Source organism: Equus quagga, chromosome 19 (assembly GCF_021613505.1).
Source record: "Equus quagga isolate Etosha38 chromosome 19, UCLA_HA_Equagga_1.0, whole genome shotgun sequence".
Classification (NCBI taxonomy): Eukaryota; Metazoa; Chordata; class Mammalia; order Perissodactyla; family Equidae; genus Equus; species Equus quagga.
In genome coordinates this window covers 399,963-419,253 of record NC_060285.1, presented here as the reverse complement: position 1 = coordinate 419,253, position 19,291 = coordinate 399,963, and the positions used below count along the sequence as shown (strand labels likewise).

Genomic DNA, 19,291 nt, shown 5'->3' with positions numbered 1-19,291 from the left:
ATCCGAGTCCCCCCTCGGGGGCGGCGCCCCTAGAGAAGCCAAGGAGCCGCCCCTCCCTCGCGGGCAGCTGGCAGTCGGGGATCGGGCCTCGCCGATCGGGCCTCTGCGCTCGCTCCCACTCGCTCGGACGAAAATGCAAATCTGCAATTAGCCGGGAGAGCTAAACAAATCAGAGGAAACAAAACCGGCAGAGACGCCGCAAATGCGAGCCTCTGCTGTTTCCAAAACAAGCACGAGGGAGGGGCGCGAAGCGGGATCTGCCAGAGAGCGGCGCCCCCGCGCCCGCCCCGCCCGCCGGGTGACGGGTCAGAGTCCAGCGGGACCGCCCCGGCCTCGCGCCTCCCCGCGGGCGCAGGTGCAGGGCCCCCCCGCGGCGGCGCCGCCCGACTCCCCGGAGCGCAGGACGGTTACCTGGGGACGCCGGGGCCGCGACAGCTCCTCCGGGAGCCCGGGCGCCGCCGCCGCGCCCCGCCTGTAGGCCCCGCGCCCCAGGACGCACTTGCAGGGGAGCCTCCCCCGGGAAACCCGCGACGCGCCGGGGCAGGAGGCTGACCCCGAGGAACAAGGGCGGCGGTGGCGGAGGTCACGTGGGCGGGAGCCGTCCCTACGGAACGCTCACCTGGTGTCGACAAGGCCGAGCGCAGCCCGCCTTTACGGAAGGGGCGCGGCAGGCAGCTCCGCCCCCGGCTCCAGGGTCAGTCCCAGGGCTCGGCCCCCGACTCCGCTGCCGCCAATAAAGCGCGACCATGGCCCCAGCAGCCGCCTGCACGACCCCCAACCAGCTCGCGTGCCACTTAGGAGCAGGGGTGGGGTGGGGCAGGGCGGGCTCTAGGGACAACTGACATGGTAGCCTGAGCCATGCGTCAGGGCCAGGAGAGCCTCCCCCAGGACCCCTCCCAGGTACAGGGTGTCACCACCCCCTCCTCACCAGCCCTGGCTCCTGGGGCCCTGCTCCTCCCTCTACCAGCCCAGATTGTGGGCCAGACTGCGCAACCCCAGGCCAGGCTTGGCGCGACTGGTCAGCCTCCCCTTGCAGTCTGGGCTCTGGGTCACAACGTGAAAAGTCACTCCTGGCTGGTGGCAGTGAGGTCACAGGCCCAAGACCCACGGCCAAGGGGGTATGCCCAGAGAAAGCCCAGGGCCTTCCTGACCACTTGTCTTAGGAGGCTCAGGTCCTGCTCCCCTGATCCCCTCCCCCTCCTCACTGCCTGTCAGCCACAGCCCCCAGCTGTGGGCTCCTTCCTGAGTGCACCCACGTGCCTCTCAGCCCCTCTGTCTGAGGCCTGAGGCCACCTCACCAGGGTCTCTGCATCTAACATCTAGCCCTTCCCCTCAGGGGTCTCAGGAGCTGAGCTGGCCAAAGCCCGAGGGTGTACACCACCGCCTGCTCCCTCCCTCTAGGCCAAGTGCAGCCTCTGTACATTGTGGGTGCCCACCTAGACTGGGGTCCCCCACACTGCCAGTAATCAGGCCACTCTCCTGTCCCCGTTCCTGCCTAACGCTATGGTGAGATGGCTTAGAAAGACTTGAGAACAGTTTCAGTAAATTATTCTGTTATTCAAGAACACGGCTCCTCCCAGGACTCCTCTGGGACCTTCAGGAAGAAGGTGGGATTCAATAGGCTCTGATGCCCCACCCACCCATCCACCATGCTGCAGCATCCACCTCTCTCCTAACCGACCCACGGTGTCCCACCTGGACGTGGCTTGGGCCCCCTCCTGGTCTCCCCACCCCAGCCTCACCCCATGTCCCTCCTCTGCACCGCAGTGCTCCAAATCAGAACATTCGCCACTTCACACTCTCCACCGACCTGCCCATGCTTGTGGGCAACCTCCACATGGACCCATCTGCTCAGCCCAAAGCCCCCGAGAGTGCCCTGTGTGCCACCAAAGGTGCTGTGTGCTGGGGACACGGGGCTGAGCCTCCACCCTCAGTGTCCAGGAGCCCCTGGAGGCTCCCAGAGGTTCCCAGCAGCTCTGCTGGCTCCAGGACACAAGCAGCCTCAGTCAACACGATGAACAGATGAAAAGGATGGGACTGCCACTTAGGAAAGTGTGAGCATTCTCCAGAGATAACCTCACCAGTGGATAACCTGTGGTCAGACTGACAGGGAGAGTAGGAGGTGCCCAGAGATTGGGAGGGGCCAGATTTGGGCAGGGGTGGGCACTGCAGGGGGTCTGGAGCACAGATGAGGCCTCTGGCCACCACGGGCAGGAAGAGCAGTTCAGGCAGCTGCCCAGCCACAGAAGGGCCTCCTATGTGAGTACCGAGCCCCCAACCCCCATCCAAGCTGGGAGAGGCTAGGGGCAGTGCTGTGTGCATTTGGAGCTCAATAACAGGCGTGAGCACTGATTTTGATGTCTGTCTCCCCCAGCCTGCCCACCCCATCTCTGAGCTGCCCCCACTCATCTCCCCTTTTGCAGGCTCACCTCCCACAGCCAGCTGGATGTTGCTGGCCAGGGCAGCCCGAGGCTCATGGCGGCTGCAGCTGGACCAGGACCATCCCCCCACCAGAGCCCCCTCCTGGGCCTTGTGCAGGAGGCGGGGTTGGGCGTGGGGGGCGGACGGATGAGGGCCAGTGTGAGTGAGGAGCAAGCAAGGCCTGTAATCTCCCCATCAGTCTGTCAGCGCCTCAGCGGTCACCAGAGCCCCGCCTCCTCCCTCACAGCCGAATCCCACGATTAGCTTGGGGCATTGTGCCAAGCCAGCATGCAAGCCAACCACTCACACACACATGACCACACATGTGCTGGCACACATGTCTGTGATGCCAAGGGGGGACCCTGCCAACAGGGGTCCTGCCCCAGTGTCCCCAGGACAAAGAGCCCACGGAAGGTACCCCAGACCCAGGTACTTGGGCCATAAGGGGCTGTGGGTGGGAGGGGTCTCGGCCAGCCCCAGCACTGGGTCAGCCCAGGCTGCCCAGAGGGGCTGAGAGGCTTGGCAGAGCTGGGCAGGCCTGGAGTTGGCCTCGAGGGAGGGACCAAGTACGGGAAAAGTGGGGTCAGGGCCATCTTCACAGAGGGGACAACACAGAGAGCATTGCAGGGAACTGCTCCAGGCTGCAGTGGAGGTCTTCTGTCCAGGAGGGGTTAGGGGCCTGGCGGGGTGCATGGTGCTTGGGGCACTGGACAAGGTCTAGAGGCCAGGTTAAGGTGGGACAGTAGGCAGGGCCCCACAGGAACAAACACTTGGGCTAGGGCTTTGGGAAGGCAGAGGGACAGGAGCTCCCAGTGAGGAAATGCCCCAGCTCAGGGTGGTGAGTGAGACTCAATGCCTGTGTCGGGGGGCAACAAGGTGGCCAGGATTGCATGGGAGGAGGTGGGTGCCCAGCCTTCCTGCAAGGCACCCAGGAAGGAGCCCCCAGCTCCCTGGGGCCAGACCAAACTCCTCCCCCCTCAGTTGCTCACTCAGTTCAGCAAGGAGCTGCCACACACAGGGGCTGGGCCCGGGGCCACCTCCAGGAAGCACTGCTGGGCCTGGCGGACAGGCCTCCCTGGGTCTCCCTCTCTTCATCCTCCTTGGCCTCCCATCCACCATTCTGACATCCTTTCATGGGTCCTGAGGTCCCTTCAGGGTGGCCCCCAAATCAGGCCTGATTCCAAGATGGGGGAGGGGAGGCCAAGCCCCTCAAGGCCCCTGGCCAGGCTGGGGAGCATCTCCAAGGCTGACAGGGAGCAGGTGGGCCCCGCTGGAGTACACCCCCCCCCTCCCCCGCCGCCACCGGCTGCTCTCACTCACCCACTTCTCCCACTTACTGCATGGAGAGGGGCGGCCCAAGCCAGGGTCCCTCTTTCCCCTCCCAGGGCAGCTGCTACCTTCCCTGCAGGGGCACCAGCCTCACCTCAGCAGTGTGCTGGGCCCTGCAGCTCCTCCGAAGCAGGCCCCTAGCTCCAATAACACCCTGGCGGGGGGCCAAAATACGTGTGTGGCCCAGAGACCCCCGCCCTCCCCATAGCTGGGCCCCACACCACCCAGGTCACCCCCATCCTGCCAGGCTGCTGCCCCACAGCCTCTGAACCACATGCCACAGGCTCCCTTGCACCCCAAGACAGAGCTACGCTCCCTGGCCTATGAGGGCTGTTCCCAGACCCCTGTCCAGCACCTCTCCCCAGCCAGCACTGGACCCACATGGGCACCAAGCCAATCACTTTTTCCCGCCATCCCCTACGCTGCCCTCAGCACGCCCTGCTGAGGCCTCTGAAGACCCCTGGAACGGCCTCAGCCTGAGCAGCCAGCTTGGGGCCGGCCAGGGTGCCTGGAGGGGAGCCAGTGGTGCCCCCCAGCAAGGCCCCCATTCAACCTACAGCCCATGCCCTGCACAGGTGGCATGCTGGCCCAGGGGCCCCAGACCAGAGCAGAGGACATCTGGGAGAGAGCACGGGGCCCACACAGGGCCAGCCGGCCGGAACCATCCCAGCCTGGGGAGCAGACGACCCTGCCCAGCCACTGTGTTGACACAGGTGGCCTTCTGAAAGGCTGACATCAAACCTTTTTCCTCTTTCTTGCTCTCCTTGAGGAGAGGGCCCAGCAGGGGCAGCGTTGGGCACAGACATCTGAGCTCGCCTGTTTGCCTCTCCACCATGTGGGAAGTGCTAGCCAACAGTGTCCGAGGGACCAGGGGGTACCACCCCAGGGGTCCGGTCTCCACACCTGGAAGTGATGTGTCCAGGGCAAGACTGACGGCAGAGCCTGGGTCAAAACCCAGGCTGCACCCAAAAGGACTCCCTCTCCCTCCAGACAGCTCCCAAAGCCAGGACTCACCCGGCACCAGGATGGCAAGCTGCCAGGTGTCAGAAGTCTCTCGATCTCAGGGGCTGAGGAGGAGGGTCTGGGCACTGAGCCGGGCCCTGTCCCCTGACGACCCTGATCCCAGACCAGGGCCAGCCCCTCCCCCGACCAGTGCACTGGGATACCAGCTGCCAGCCCACGGGGCGGAGGCCCACCAGCCACAGTGGGAGGCAACGTGGGTTGGCCAGTGTCTGTGTGTGACGGCAGCACTGAGCCACAGGAGGGGACACGGAACCCCAGCTCTGGGTCTGGGCCAGCCCTGGGCTCCTCCCCGTGACACAGACATCGCCCTGGGGTCCCACCAGGGGTGGGCTAGACCTGCAGGCGTCCTCATGAACAGCCTGGATGCCATCCCTAGCCATCCGGGGCTCCACTGGGAGTCTGGGTCTAGTCACTGTCACAGGTTCGTGAATTCCACAGAGCAGAGTAACCAACAGCCATGGGCGGGCGATGGGGCAGGACAGGCAGAGGCCCAGCCTGGTCCTTTAAACACTCCTGCAGCTGCGGAACCCCAGGGCAAGGCGGGGTTCTTGCCTGGTCAGCAGCGGGGTCTGGGGGCAGAGAGAAGCAGAAGCTCGCCAGGGAATATGAAACCACAGACGGAAAGAACCTGGCGGGACATGTGGCCTAGAGAGAAAAGGGAAGCAGTGCGACTTCCCCCTCTGGCCCCTGCACCCCAGTGCCCCCACTCCACCAGTCAATTACAAGCCACCGGATCCACCCATCTCAGCCTGTAATCTGAGACCAAAGACAATTAGTTAGGAGGCCCCACCCCAAGCACAGACAGCATTTAGCCTCTGGGAGAGGGATCTGCTCCTCGCCCCAACTAGTGACTACACCTACCTCACACAGGGAGGTTGAGGCTGGGGAACCACTGCAGCTCGCCTGAAACCGATCAGGCCTGGGTTTGAGTCCTGGCAGGTCTGATCGGCTTACCTCCTTCTCCCCCCTCCCCTGGCCCCCAGCTCCACCTGCAACCAAGGCAGGCTCTAGGCACAGGAGGCTCCTCAACAGGGAAGAAAAGCTTATTCCCCCCAGCTAGGAGGCCAAGACAAGAGGCTGGGTGCCTGTTGCTGAAGCAAGAAGGACTGAGGTATGACATCAGGAAGGACTTCCTGCTCACAGGAAGACAGCCCCAGTGGCAGAGGGCCTGGTACCTCAGTGTGGCCCTGCCCAGATCAGAGAACGGACTGCATGGGAGGGCGCTGGAACCCACAGCCTTTCCCCAACACTGCACCCCCCCCGCCCACGTCGGGGTGACCATCAGCTCTGGTCCCCAAGATGTGGGTATGAGGCAGGCAACGGGAAGGACACTGTGATGTTCCCAGAATGGCCCAGGTCCCGGGATGGCTCAACTGCAACAGACCTCTCCTGGGGAAGAGGGCATATGCCATATGGACCCCTCCCCAGGCTGCCAGCCCACCCCAGTGCCTTCCAATTCAATCTCTTCTGCTCCACTCGCCTGAGCTGGTGCCAGGCCCCCGGGCATCCTGCTCTGCCCCACCTGCCGGCACTGCCTTCCAGTGTGGTCCCTCCAGGGGCTGCTGGGTACATGGCCTTGGGCACACACAGGCATGGACCCAGGGAAGCCCAAAGGGCAGAGGCAGCGTCCCACATGGCTCCTTGCAGGGCTGCATCTCAGGTCTGGGGGGCAGGAGGGTGGCCTGAGGTTCAGGTCTCAGTGCCCCACCCTAAGCAGACTAAGTCACGCCCCTACCTGCTCCCCAGCACCCTGGGAAGCACCGAGGGTGAGTAACCTGCCAAAGGTGTGTCCTCGAACCTGGCTCTGGAGGGCGGTCCCAGAGGGCCTTGAGGCCATGGTGCTAAGGCCTCTAGGGGCGAAAGGGGCCCCCTAGCTGGGCCAGCCCCCTGGGCCCCGAGGACAGGGTCCAGGTTTCCTCCTGCCCTGTGCCTCCCCGAGAAGGGCCCTGGCCCACTCCAGGCTCACTCTGCTGGCTGTGACCTCAAGCATTCTCCAACCCAAGGGTGACGCATCCCCTCCCACCCCACCCCCAACCGGTCTGAGCAGCCGAGGGAGGTGGTGGAGCTGCCCAGACTTGCCCTTCCCTGCCTCCTGAGGCTCCCAACCCACGGCCCCGGAAGTGGATCGCTCTCCCATGGCTGCACCTCCCCCCTCGGGTGGCTGGACACGGCTGGATAATCCAAAATAATTCCTCCTTGGCAGGCGGCCGGCGCGAGAGGGGGACCGCATTCCAAACCCTTGTTTTTCTCACTGACTTCCCTCCCTTCCTGGGGCAAGGAACCCCTGGCCCAACCTCAGGCCTCTCCTCATCCCTCAGACAGAGATGAGACCCCAGTAGGTACGCGGGGAGGAAGTGGGAAGCTCAGACCTGCCGAGCCCACCTGCTCCGCCTCAGTCTTCTCTGGGAATTCCTAAAGGCTGACACACCACAAAAAACACCCAGCAGGCCAGCCAGGCCGATGCTGACCCTGCCTCCTAGAGACTCTCACTCAGGGCAGAGGAGGGATATCCCAGTCCCCTCTCTGCTGGACGGTTCCTGTCCACTCTCAGGCTCTCAGACAGCATCTCCCTTCCATGCCAAGGTAACATCTGGGCATGCGGTCAGGGGGAGGCCCCCCACCTCTGGGCAGCCATGTTCCCCACTCTCCACAGGGCCCAGCCCCAGCTGGGAGGGAGCATGAGGGCTGAAATCAGACAGGAAAGCGGGAGCGCCCCAGGGTCATCACAGGCCCAGAGAGCCCTCTAAGGCCCGGACATTCCACTAGCTTTGGGGCCCAGCTTCACCCCCATCCTGACCCCGCGACAGGCCACCATCGGCACAGATAGACCCCTTCCTTCCTTTTCCAAGTTGCTGGGAAGAGAAGCCCAATGACGCAGCAGGAAGCTCTGGGGCTCTTAAGCTCAGGGATCCCTCAAATCTGCCAAGCAGCCTGAGCAGAGTGGTGGGAAGGGCCCATCCAGGAGGGCTTCCTGCAGGAGGAGGTACGCACAAGTGCAGGCGAGAGGGTGTGGGGCAGGGCCCAGGCACTGAGTACCCCACCCCTTGTCCCCCTCCGCAGTTCTGAGACTTCCTGGGTCCCAAGGTGTTCACCCAAACACCACACCAACAAACCACACCAGGAACTGTCGCGCAGGCCCTGTGGAGAAGCAGACTCCCGTCCCCAGGACTTGCCAGGAGCTGAGCAGACCCTAGTCCCCTGAAACCCGGAACCTGCACCCACCTTCCAGCCCGGTCAGGCAAGACCAAGGACTCACAGGGTGCTCCTCGTCCACGCTCTCCTCACTAGGAGTCCCAAAGGTGAGCGGGCTGCCAAGGCCTGACCGCGGATCCAGCCCCCTGGGGAAAGCCCGGGCTCAGCCGCCCCGGAACCGCGACCCGGTGGGTAGGGGCCCGGGGGCCCGGAGCTCTTGCACGACGAGGACTATCTCCGTCCAGTGCATGGGTCTTGGTGGCTGGAGAGGTGGGGGACATGGGCGGCGAGGGGCGGTCGGGAGCCAGAAGGGGTCTGAGAGGCTCCAAAGGGACGCGGGCGGCGGCAGAGGGCGCAGCGCCGGGCTGGGGACCCTGGGCCCGGCCAGGCTCGCGCCCCCGCGCCGCAGGACTCGCCTGCCACCTGGAAGAGCGCGGGGCGGGAGCGGCCCAGCCCAGATCGAGGGACACAGGACGGCGGCCAAGGCCCGAGCAGCCCTCCGCGGGCCGGCACCCGCCCAGGTCCCCGCGCCCCGAGAGGACCAGGCCGGCGCAGCGGCGCTGACGGCGAAGGCTCCCGACCAGCGCTGCCGCTCCGCGGGCCCCGAAACCCGCCTCCGTACCTGCACGTCCGAAGCCGAGGCTCGATGGCGCCCAGGCCGCGATCGGCGCTGCGCTCCGGCCCGCGCGGCTGCCATGGAGACGGGCCTTTGTGTGGCCGAGGAGGGGCCGGAGCGCGGGAGCAGCGGCCCCGCCCCCGACGGGGATAGGGGGGCGGGGACGAAGAGGGGGAGGGGAGGTGGAGAAGAGGGGAGGTGGAGAGGAGGGGTGGCGGGCCGGCGCTCCACGCCCCCGCGCCCCCAACGGCCACAGTGGGTCCACCGCCTCGCTGGGGAGGTTCGGCCCGGTTTCGGCCCAGGTTTACCCAGGCAGCGAGCGCCCCTCGGCCTGGGCACCACCCTTGGAGCGCCCCGGGCCACAGGGAGGCCCAGGCCTGGGCTCTCCACTCGGCACATGGGGAGGGCACCCCGCCCTCGTGGCTGATTCTGAGGCAGGTTGGGCACCGGCACCCCAACTCTGGGACTGGGAATAGGCTGGCCACACCCTTGCCCTTTCCGGGGGGTGGAGGCTGCTGGGCCTTGACCCCTTCCCTGGAGCCTCACACCCCAACCTCCTAGGGAAAGGGGGCGCCTGCCAGGAGTCCTCTTACAACCCATCCTTGGACCCCAGCTGCCTTCCTTTCCCTCACCCACCCCCAGCGGGCCTCTGGGAACCCACACCCAGGACCCAGAAGCCGTCCCTAGGTGACTGGAGGTAGTGGTGACAGACAGCCTCTCCCTGGGGGTTCCAGCTTTGGACTTGAGCTCACTCCACTTCTGGCCACTCCAGCCCATCTGCCCTGGTCCTGACGCCCCTGGGGCCCCCTGAATTTCAGAAGCGGTGGGGACCCTCCCTGGGGCCAGCTTTCGTGTGTGCTCCCTCCTGCTGCCCCTCACGCAGTCTCCAGTCATAGGACAAGGTGTGGTGAGTATCAGCTGGGGACTGAGGGAGGTCGTGGGATCCCCCAAACCCTAACCTGCACCCCCACACTGGGACACCCCTGCCCTCTTTGGGGACCTATCCCCTACCCAGACTTGTCCTCTTCTTGCAGACAGTCCACTTCCTCCTGTCTCCTCCCCTAATGCTCAAGAACACCCAGCCACTGGGGCATCGACGGGAGGATGTCACTCATTAGTTCTTTCAGCATCTCGCTGAGCTCCCAGCCCCAACCAGCCAGGCCAGACCTTCACCCCTTCAGCCCTGAACTGCATCCACAACACGGCCCACCCAAGCCCCCACCACAGGGCACCCTAGAATTGTCAGGGTCTGACAGCAATGCCAACTTTTTATCAAAAAAGGAAGTTACAAGACAAGCTTTGTGTCACAGAAGGGCATTTTAATACCAAAAATGTGGGAAGGCTACTATCCCAGACTAAAAGGGAGTCTTTAAATAGAGCGCAGGAAGCTTGGGGGTGAACACTGTCCTTCCTGCCCCTAGAGCTGCCGACGGGTAAACTCTGCCTACCTCCACCCAGAGCCGCCCCCAGGCCCTGCACACGGCCCCTCCAACCTCGGGAGCCTCAGTGACTGACCACAGCACCCTCCTGGACCAACTGGGTCCTGCCTATGCAGGCCCCCCTGCCCACAGGCCTCTCTCCACTCATCTGCCCCTTCTTCCCTCCTCACTGCCTGCCCCCAGCCCAGTGGGGAGACAGAGGCTCAGCCAAGCCAGAGCTGACCTGATCCTGGGATAGACCGAGGGGACTTCTGGGGGACAGGATGGAGCTGGCAGGACTCCATGCCTAGCCCCTCCACCCCACTGCTGCACTGTACTCGGAGGCCTCGTCTGTGCAGAGGGGTCAGGCCAGGAGGAAGAAGGACCCTCCGTGGCTCCAGGTACTCCAGGGGAGCGGCTGCCTCCCACCCCTACACTTCAGCCTTGGAGTGTCCCTCCCCTGAGCCCCTGCCCTCCATGGTCCTGAGGACAAGCTGCTGTGAGGAACAGCTGCACGGCCTCAACCAGAGCCCTCGGGGAAGACAGGGAATCAGGAACCTGGCTGTGTCTTCTTGGACTGATGGAGGCCAAGGGTCCTGGGCGCTCCGCGGAGGCCACCTTGCAGCCTCTCCCCTGCAGCCTGTGGTGCCCCAGCCCTCCATCACTTGCAGCAGCCCTCAGAAAGTCAAGCGAGGTGACCGTACAATACGGGGAACACAAGCTGGAGTGATATTTGGGGCATACCCCTCATGCATGGGGTCACAAGCATAAGAGGGCCCAGACCCAGGCCTGGCACCATCTCTGGCCAGCAGAAGAGAGCTGTGAACAAGGGCAGCCGCAGGCAGGACCTCCATGGTCCCCTCTGCCCCTTCTTATGGAGTCAGAGAGCCAGCCAGTCACAAAGAAGGTGCTAGCATCTCTGCAGACATCCCTGGAGAGCACGCCCTCGACAGGGAGTCCGCCCCTCCAGACCAGACCGCCCGGGGCAAGCTGACCAGAGTGGCATTTGGGTCCAACATGGTACCTTTCTCACTCAGGTCCCCAGCTTGTCCCTTCTGTAAAAATGCATTTACTGCCCCTGCCTGCCCCTGTCTTATCTGTTTAGTTGCAGTCATGTCCTTGGACCCTGTACCAGGCTGGGCTCAGCTGTCTGTAGAATGGGGAGAGTGACAGGCTGTCCTAGGTCATGGTCAGGGCTGGACCAGGCAACATGGGCATTTCTGGAACCAGCACACAGTGGTGTCTAGTGCCTCTGCTAAACGCAGCATGGGGGAGTGGAGGAGTCAGGGAGCACTCCATCTGGGGCACAACTGAGTGGGGCTTCTGAGAAGGAAGCCCCTTCCCCAGCCTGCATGCGCGCTGCCAGGACCGGACTCAGGGAGACGTTTGGTGTGGGAAGTTGGTTGGAGGTCGGAGGTCGGGAAACTTACCGCAGGCCTGCAGCTCTAGGCCCACGCCTCAAGCCCACCCTCCCACTGGCTGACAGTGCTGTCACTATGCCGAGTGTCACAGCACTGGTGTCACATGGGGGGTGTCCCCTCTGAGGGCTGTTCACTCCTTGCCAAGGAGCTGGTGCCCCAAGGTTGCAGGGGCTGTGGAGGGCTGCCACGGGGGGTGGGGGCGGGCTGCACGTTGGGTGGACGGACACAAGGTGCGTGACTCAAGTGCCTATGAGCTGAGACACAGCGTGGGGCAGAATAAATGAGATGGTGCCCATGGGGTTGTTCCAGGAGTGAGACCTAGACAATGCTCTGCACCCTGCCGGAGGCGGGTTGGGCCCCACACCGCCCCCTAGTGGCCTCCCAACAAACCAAGGGGCAGAGCTCCTCCCCCAGCAAAGTGGCCTCTGCCCTTCCAAAGCCCATGACTCTACGCGAGGTACCGCCCAGGCCCAGGCAAGATGGGTGGGTGAGCTGTGTGAGGACAGGGGTCTGCCTGTCAGCTGCCTCCTTCTGTCTTGGGCTGGGCAGCCTGGTGAGGCTACAGGATACAACAGACACAACGCCTAGGGCCCACAGGGCTTGGGCAGATGGGCACCTGGAGCTAGTGGGTGGCCTTGGGCCCAGACCGGCAGGGCTCACTGCTGGCTCCGCCCCCCAGCCTGCAGCCATGCAGAGGACAGGTGGGGCCCGGGGTCGGGCAGAGGCGGATGAGGCTGTGGCCAGCACATAATCCACCAACAGTGAGGGGCCAGGCTGCGGTTTCAAATGTCACCTTTACAGCTGGGACGATGGTAGTGCCGGGCAGGGGCCAACCCGGGAGCAGCAGGGAGCCTGGTGGGGCTGCCTTTCCCTGGGGAAGGGAAAGCTCAGCCAGCCCAGGCCCCCAGAGGCAGTCAGACCCCTGGACCACATCCCTTGGCCCCGTCCTAGGGAGGGCACAGGACAGCCTGAAGGTCCTTGGGCAGGGAGCCGATGATGGTCTCGATGTACAGCTGTGCCCGCTGCAGCGTCGCCTCCTTCACAGGGAGCTGGTGGCCCTGTGCCCACACCTGCAGGGGCAGTGTTGGTCAGGGGCAGGTGACCTCCATGCCCAGCTGGCCGAGGTTGGGCAGAGCCGGGAGGCATCTCACCAGCTTCTCCCGAAGTTTCAGGACCAGGTCCACGATCTCCACCTCGGACTTGTCCTTCATCCAGGCCTCGATGTTCTGCTGGGACAAGATGGGGCTATCCATCACCAAGGCCCTCACCCAGCCCTGGGCCCATGTCCCCCTACTCCCCCAGCCCCTGCCCTGGGCCTGCACTTCCACTACCTTCCCCCTCAGGCCCCTCACCGCCTCACAGATGGCCTCGAGGTGCAGGGCCTCCAGCTTCTGGACCATCTCTTTGTGCCGCTGCCGGTACCAGCCATCAAAATGTGGGGACTTGAAAAACCTCCTATGAGTGGTGAGAGGCAGTGGCTGTGGGGCTGACCCCATGTGCCAAGTGGTGGGTATGGGCAGCCTGTGCCCACCAGCAGCAGGAACCTCAAGACCCTCATCTGCCATCCACCCACCTGTAGAGGCCCAGCCAGTCACCCTTGAGGATGCAGGTGAGCTGGGGCCCCGCGTGCTCCAGGCTACAAAGGAAGTCATCCTGGCGGAAGGGACGGATCTGGGGAGGGGTCTGAGACAGGGGCCAGGTAAGCCTGTGTGCCTGGGTGGGCATAGCCTCACAGTCCCTGCACCTCAGCTGGCCAAGAGCCTCCCCAGACACACTCCCCATCTGAGGACCCCAGCCCCTACCGTGCCTGGCACAGATCCCAGGACAGTCCTCCCAGAGAGAGAGCCTCGAGCCCCTTGGTGTGGCCCCCATTTCTCTGTCCTGTGAGGGATGGCTGGCAGGTGTGGACACAGCTTGGAGCCCTGGGAGATCCTGAACACCTATGACCTCCTCCCGTCTCTGCTCCCAGACCTTCCCTCCTCTAGAATCAGGAGGGAAACCCACCCTCCCAACCCCTCCCTGGAGCCCCATCTCGACCCCCACCTTCCAGGGCATGATGCTCTTCTGCAGGGGCATGAGGCTGGCCATGTAGTGCTCCTGGTGGGGAGAGGAGTGAGCTTGGCGCCCCAGCCCCCTGCCCCCTGCCCCCATCCCCTCCTGCCCTGGGCCTCACCAGGGGGATGATGAAGCTCTGTGTGAGCTCCAGGAGGTGCCGCCTCAGCAGCGCGGTCTGCATGTCTGACGGCCGCTTCTTCTGCAGGCCCTGCTGGGGAGGAATCTGCTCAGCCCCAATGCAGCCCCAGCCATGTGCACCCCTTCACACACACCAAGCACACCTCCCCTGCCCCCTCAAGCCTCTCCCCAGTTGGTACCTTGAGCAGCCGTTTGAGCAGCGCCTTGTCTCGGTGGAGGTGGGCCGTGTACGCAGTGTAGAGGCCTGGCGGGAGGGCAGAGCTGTGCCCTGTTCCTCAGGGACCTCCCTCCCACACACCCACAGCCCCACCTGCTCTGGCTGCACCTGCACCTCTGCCCTGATCCCCATCAGGTGAAGCAGAAAACATCCTGCCCCCTGAGGCCTCAGAGCCGCTGCCTGGGTCCTGGAAGGAAAGGATGGGGCTGGCCTGAGGGCCACACACCTGGCTTGGTGTCAAGGGTTTTCAGCCTTGAGGGCTTTTTCAGCTTGACCTGCTTAGGAAGGTCCCCTAGAAAACACGCCCCGTGATCGAGCCTCAGTGCCACAGCTCATGGCCCGCAGGCTCAGACCCCTCAAAGCCCCTGGCTGGGTGGGCCTCTGAGCCCCCACCCACCTCCCCAGAACCCCTGGGCAGAGGCTGGGCCAGCTTCACCTGACATCCTGGGCTCCCCGACACGAAGGATGTGGGGCCAGTGCTGGAGCATTTTGATAAAGAAAGGGTTTGTGACTCCCAGGACCACGTTTGGTCTAGAGAGGAGAGAGAGAGAAGAGGCAGAGGCAGGCCTGGGGTGGCAGAGCGCAGGTGGGCAGGGAGGATGTGGGCACTTACGGGGCCTGTGTACGCGTGGTAAACTCCCTGAACTCGCTGTCATGGATGGTGAAGTAGGGGCGGTAGTCACAGCAGAACTTCAGGGGATGCAGGCAGCTGCGGGGTAGGGCATGGCGGGGGTCTGAGCACGGGAGGGCCCAGCCCGACGCCCCCTCCCACTGCTGCCCGGCCTACCGGGTCAAGGCCAGCACCATCTCCGAGGACATGGCGGGCGAGGGCGCCAGGACCACCAGGGGCTCCCCGAGGAGCATGAGCTCCCACAGCGTCTGCACGTGGGCCAGCACAGGCTGGAAGCACCTGACGTGGGGCAGAGGCAGTCAGGGAGGCCCAGCAGGGGAAGGCTCCCAGCACTCAACTCCCAGTAGGCCCAGGCAGCTCCCCAGGGCCCAGGCAGGCCCAGCTCCATGAATGCTGGGCACTGCCCCAGAGGGGAGACGGTGGTGAAGACACGTGCAGATGCCGAGGACATGTCTAGGGCCGTCCCATGCTCTGACAGTCCACCTGCGATGGCCTGGCCCCGTGCCCCATGTGCCTAAGCCGGCAGCCTGGGCTCCTGCTGGGCCCAGCATAGAGCAGGACAGTCTCCAAAGCCCAGGTCCCTCACAGACTTGCCCAGAGAGGGGCAGCCTCAGGGAGCAAGTGTCTCCTAACACAGCCACTCTCCTCCCTGCACCTGCCTTCCAGAACTTTCCTGCCCACTGTGCCCATTTCCTCTGGGTGCAGACACTGGGGCATTGGGTTCCTCTTCTGTACAACTGTTCCTCATGGAACTGGCCTAGGGTTAATTGCTGATGGGCAGTCCCCCCAGTGGCCCTCACCCTGCACAGGCCTGAGCCTCATGGGCTTACTCACTGTCTACCTGGGCAGCAGGCAGTAGGGGCTCACCTGAACAGGTCTAGCTCATGCACGCTGGAGAGGACCACTGGGGCTGGCAGCAGGTTCTGAGAGGAAGGGTGGGTGGGGTCAGGCCAAGGATGAGGCGGGCACCCTGCAAGCCCCAAGCAGCAACTCACCCCAGGAGAGCTCTGGGGGCTGCAACCCCTGCCCCACATGCCTCCCCACGCCCACATCTTGCACCACAGGAGAGAGTAGGGGGCAACCAGCCCTGCATCAAGACAGACCCCTGGCTTTGCTTGGGGTTTGGCCACCCCACAGGGACCCTGCAGGGCAAGTGGGGAGGCTCAGGCAGGTGGGAGGGTTGAGGCAGGTGGGGCACCACTGGCCCAGGAACGGGGGCCCCACCTCGTGGCCACACTGCTTCGGAGCACTAGATTCAGGCTTGTCCACCCTGGAAGGGATGCGCACCTGGGGAATGAAAGGAGCAGCTGCTAGCTGAGAATAGGTTTCTCCATAAACCTAGGGCCTTCCTGCCCCAGCTGGCCAGCCCTCACCTGGAGGACGACTCCCATGACAGGTAAGTTCAGGGTCTGCCCGGGCATGGGGGCCGGCCACTGGTCAATCTCATTGCACACTGTAGACACAGGAGGCCAGCGTCAGGAGCCTGCCCCATGCAGAAGCTGCCTGCCAAAGCCACCAGGCGCTACAGCTGGGAAATGACACCGCTCTGGCTGCACCTGACAGCCACTTACCTGCTTCCAGGCAGGGGGCGAGCTTGTCAAAGTACTCAGGGGCGATGAGGCTCAGCAGCGCCTGGAACAGCCGGACAAAGGGCAGGCGGGACACCAGCACCAGAGACTGGAGGCCGCATAGGGCCAGTGAGATGTCACGCCAGCCACTCAGGAGCCTGCAGAGACCCCTGAGGCCTGGCTCATACAGAGTCAGCCCAAGGCAGCACGTCCTACCAACTCCATTGGACAGCTGTCCCCAGGAATGGCCCAACTTGGAGTCCAGGGTTATTAGACATGAGGAAATCCAAAGGCTGCCCCAGAAGGGGGGCACCTCAGGTGAGAGCAGAGTGGGGCTGGACCTGGGCCTTCAGAGGGAAATGCACATGGCTGAGACCCTGGGAGGACCTCCCCATGGGTCAAGGAGCTTCTGCTTTTGGTGTCTGAGTTCAAGACTGTAGTTGTCCTGACACTGAAAGTGTGGTGAGGGTCCCCTCCAGCCAGCAGCAAGGAGCGGGGATGTCGTAGGCCCAGAGACAGAGAGCCATGGGTGCTGTGCCAGGTGAGGAAGGAGCAGCGGGGCCCATTCCTTGGTGGGACTGCAAGGAGAGCTGGACACAGTGGCACCCCCCCAGGCAGGGTGGCCCTTGTGATCTGAGCAGGGGTCTGCAGAAGGAGTGGGCACTCCTGGAGGCTCAGGACCTCCTAGCCCGTCAGTCCTTCCCGATGGCCACCAGCCCCTGCCTCTCAGTGGCAGCAGCCCAGGGCAGCCAGGCGCTCACCTTCTGGAAGTAGCCCCTCTTCACAGAGCTGTCCTTCACCTGCCTGAAGTACACGTAGCCAAAGTAGTGTGCCGGCTCCCTCTGGAAGGAGCGGGTCAGCCAGGCTGCGCCACTGCCGTGCCCCCTCCTGCTGAGGCTGTTCCACACTCTCCCCAGCCCTGGGGGTCAGGCCCAGGGGTCCCTGGCTCAGACAGAGGGCAACATCTCTACAGGGAACATCTCTGCAGACAGTGGTAAGCGGCTCAGGGGCCCAGGAGCACCCAAACCAAAGGCGTATGGGGCCTCTGCACATCACACACACACGGTGCTCAGGAAAAGCTCCAGGGACCCTGGTGAGTCCCCAGAAGAGCTGGTTCATCCCCAGTCGAAGCTGGGGTTGGCCACCGCCTCTCCTTCCACACAGGGCCCAGGCACCTTCAAGTAAAAAGGCTACTCATGCCAATCCTACCCCAGTCTTGGCACAGGCTGGAGGGGCAGCCCAGGCTCACCTGCAGTGACACGGGGGCCCCAGTGTCATAGTGCCTGTCGTCGTGCCAGGGGCTCCTCTGCCCTCCACACTGACGAATTCGGAAGCTGAACTGAGTGTCCCCCAGGCAGCCTGGGAAGAGAGGCAGCCCCCGCCATGCTGTGTCAGGGCTGGAGCCTCTCTTGCCAGCACCTGGGGGTGGAGACCAGGCCCCCCTGGACTCTAAGTGCCCCAGAGAGAAAGTCCAGCTGGGTCTGCATCTCTAGTGGAAGTCCCTGGGTTCTAATTCCTGCACACCTAATTCCCGCCTGCGAGTTTTAGAGTGAACTTAGCCCACAGAGAAGCGTCTGCTATGAGCGAGCACAGGTGGGGATCGGGAGACCCAGTGTGTGGCCCAGCCTCTGCTGCTCCCTCTGCCCAGACACACCTCTTTTCACACAAACTGGGTGAACCTAGCTGCCACTGCTGCAGGGTGGGATTCAGGGTATCTCCAGGGAGCGGGAGTGGGGCTGGCAGGCTGCTGGCTGTGATGCCCCTGGCCCAAGCCACAGGTGCTCTTGGATGGCCTCATCTCCCCACCTTCTTCCTCTTACCCCCCAGCCCCAGAGCCGGGGAGAGTTGGGGTCATCTACCTGAGTGGGAGTCAGGAAAGGACAGGTAGCAGATGCTGCTTTTCTGAAACACACGAAACCCGGTGAGGGTTGGCTCACTCCTGGGTGATGTCTGCTCCCAAGAGGGCCGGGACCCACCTCCTTGTCCGTGAGCCGGAAGTCACTGGGGTACACCAGCTGTGGGGGACAAAGAGTACTTGGTGATGTCGGCTGGGCAGGTGTGGTGCCTGCCGGGCTGCAGGTGAGTTCCTCTCACCTCCCCCCACCCTGCCATTGCCATCTCCCTCCTCAAGCACAGCCTTGTTGGCTAAGACCCTCCTGCCCTACCCCTGCCCCAGGCCCCTCTCAGCACGAGACCAGTCATCCCTCCCTTGGCCTTGGCCACCACACCTGAGCGGGCTCCCTGACACCTTTCTTTCACCCCTTGCCTTGGGGCCACTTGCCTAGACTGTGGCTGGGCCTCCCTGCTTCCACCATCCCCACAGCCTGTCCCCACAGCTTCAGGGAGTGGCTGTTCAGAGCCCTCCCGTGGCCTCCCCTCTCGCTTGGAGTGGTCACAGGGCCCTGCCTCCCATACCCTCTCTGCCTCCCCAACTCCACCTCACCCAGCTGTCCACTGGAGGGTCTTTGGCACACCATTCTCTCTGCCTGCCCTCCCAGACTGGGCCTGGCCAGCCTCATCTCCCTGTCTTTACTCAGATGTCACTTGACACGGTGGTGTCCCTGCCTCTCGACAGGAGCTTGAGCATCTTCACCCCTAACCCCACTAGTCAGGAGCTTCTGGCCTGTGCTATCTGGAGCATGAGCCCCAGGAGAGCACCCTGGGCCCTGGCAGTGTCCAGTGAGTGTGCCCAGCTGGACGAGCTCTATACCGCCTGGGAGTGGATGGTCAGTGAAAGCAGAGACACCAAGTGACAGGCTCTGAGTGATCTAGCAGACAGGCCACACTCTAGAGCAGGCAGCAGCCTGAGGCTCAGATCTCAGGCCCAGTGGCTCTAGTGTGTGGCCAGAATGGATTTCCTCATAGGATCCCCCAAAGGCAGGGAGTCCAGAGCCCCCACTCCCAGCAGGCCCCTAAGGTCTCTCCTGGGAGCTGGTATGCCTTGGGCTTTGCTACTGCCCTGTCCTGTGTTCAGATGCACTGGCCAGCTTTTCCAGGTAGTAGCTGTGCCGGGAGCCCTTGGTGGGCCAGGAGCTGAGGGCCTGCACGCATGGACACCATCCTCAGGCCACCTGCCAAATTTCTACACTGAGGAGTTGGATTTTGGCTGCAACGAGGCTTCTGGGATGTGACCTGAACCCCCAGGCAGGGTGAGGTGCTGCACCCAGGGATCCGCGCTGTTGGAATGATGCAGCTTCTGGGATGTGTCCTGAACTCCCGGGCAGGGGGAGGGGCTGCACTCAGGGATCCGTGCTGTTGGAAT

The 19,291-nt window shown here is 63.8% G+C and overlaps 3 protein-coding genes across 21 annotated transcripts in view; 1 reads left to right on the top strand and 2 right to left on the bottom strand.

The window, feature by feature from the left end:
- Window positions 1-8,686, bottom strand: part of PLXNB2 (plexin B2) — a 31,247-nt gene extending 22,561 nt beyond the window's left edge. For 3 of the 7 annotated variants that reach the window (XM_046646416.1, XM_046646418.1, XM_046646420.1), the window contains exon 1: window positions 8,588-8,629. The gene's annotated coding sequence lies outside the window, so the exon portion shown is untranslated. Of the gene's footprint in view, window positions 1-411; window positions 543-8,029; window positions 8,228-8,587 lie in introns of those variants that run through there. The other 4 variants (XM_046646419.1, XM_046646417.1, XM_046646423.1 and 1 more) reach the window with 4 other exon arrangements.
- On the top strand, window positions 1,034-9,757 carry LOC124230402 (uncharacterized). 7 transcript variants are annotated; one of them, XM_046646437.1, is made up of 4 exons: window positions 1,034-7,356; window positions 7,895-8,072; window positions 9,354-9,488; window positions 9,616-9,757. In XM_046646437.1, exon 1 carries the CDS (start codon window positions 4,584-4,586, stop codon window positions 5,526-5,528), a length of 945 nt encoding a protein of 314 aa, XP_046502393.1. In that variant the 5' UTR covers window positions 1,034-4,583; the 3' UTR covers window positions 5,529-7,356; window positions 7,895-8,072; window positions 9,354-9,488; window positions 9,616-9,757. The 7 variants fall into 7 exon arrangements, with proteins under 7 accessions (XP_046502393.1, XP_046502388.1, XP_046502389.1 ...); XM_046646432.1 differs by having other exon boundaries at window positions 7,834-8,072; XM_046646433.1 differs by having other exon boundaries at window positions 7,623-8,072.
- A 123-nt stretch (window positions 9,758-9,880) lies between these two features.
- Window positions 9,881-19,291, bottom strand: part of DENND6B (DENN domain containing 6B) — a 13,538-nt gene continuing 4,127 nt past the window's right edge. Inside the window, exons 2-20 of one of the 7 annotated variants that reach the window (XM_046646424.1) lie at window positions 18,006-18,044; window positions 17,889-17,931; window positions 17,279-17,388; window positions 16,791-16,871; window positions 16,033-16,138; window positions 15,835-15,914; window positions 15,686-15,748; window positions 15,329-15,384; window positions 14,618-14,740; window positions 14,444-14,539; window positions 14,267-14,361; window positions 14,057-14,122; window positions 13,793-13,857; window positions 13,594-13,686; window positions 13,464-13,517; window positions 12,994-13,103; window positions 12,752-12,875; window positions 12,572-12,649; window positions 9,881-12,490 (exon numbers count right to left, since the gene is read on the bottom strand). In XM_046646424.1, coding sequence (XP_046502380.1) covers window positions 12,368-12,490; window positions 12,572-12,649; window positions 12,752-12,875; window positions 12,994-13,103; window positions 13,464-13,517; window positions 13,594-13,686; window positions 13,793-13,857; window positions 14,057-14,122; window positions 14,267-14,361; window positions 14,444-14,539; window positions 14,618-14,740; window positions 15,329-15,384; window positions 15,686-15,748; window positions 15,835-15,914; window positions 16,033-16,138; window positions 16,791-16,871; window positions 17,279-17,388; window positions 17,889-17,931; window positions 18,006-18,044 — 1,605 coding nt within the window. In that variant the 3' untranslated portion in view covers window positions 9,881-12,367. The remainder of the gene's footprint in view (window positions 12,491-12,571; window positions 12,650-12,751; window positions 12,876-12,993; window positions 13,104-13,463; window positions 13,518-13,593; window positions 13,687-13,792; window positions 13,858-14,056; window positions 14,123-14,266; window positions 14,362-14,443; window positions 14,540-14,617; window positions 14,741-15,328; window positions 15,385-15,685; window positions 15,749-15,834; window positions 15,915-16,032; window positions 16,139-16,790; window positions 16,872-17,278; window positions 17,389-17,888; window positions 17,932-18,005; window positions 18,045-19,291) is intronic. The other 6 variants (XM_046646425.1, XM_046646426.1, XM_046646427.1 and 3 more) reach the window with 6 other exon arrangements.

Bases quoted from the DNA above. Each gene is read 5' to 3' on its own strand.
- LOC124230402 (XM_046646437.1), top strand. From the start codon at position 4,584: ATGTGGGAAGTGCTAGCCAACAGTGTCCGAGGGACCAGGGGGTACCAC.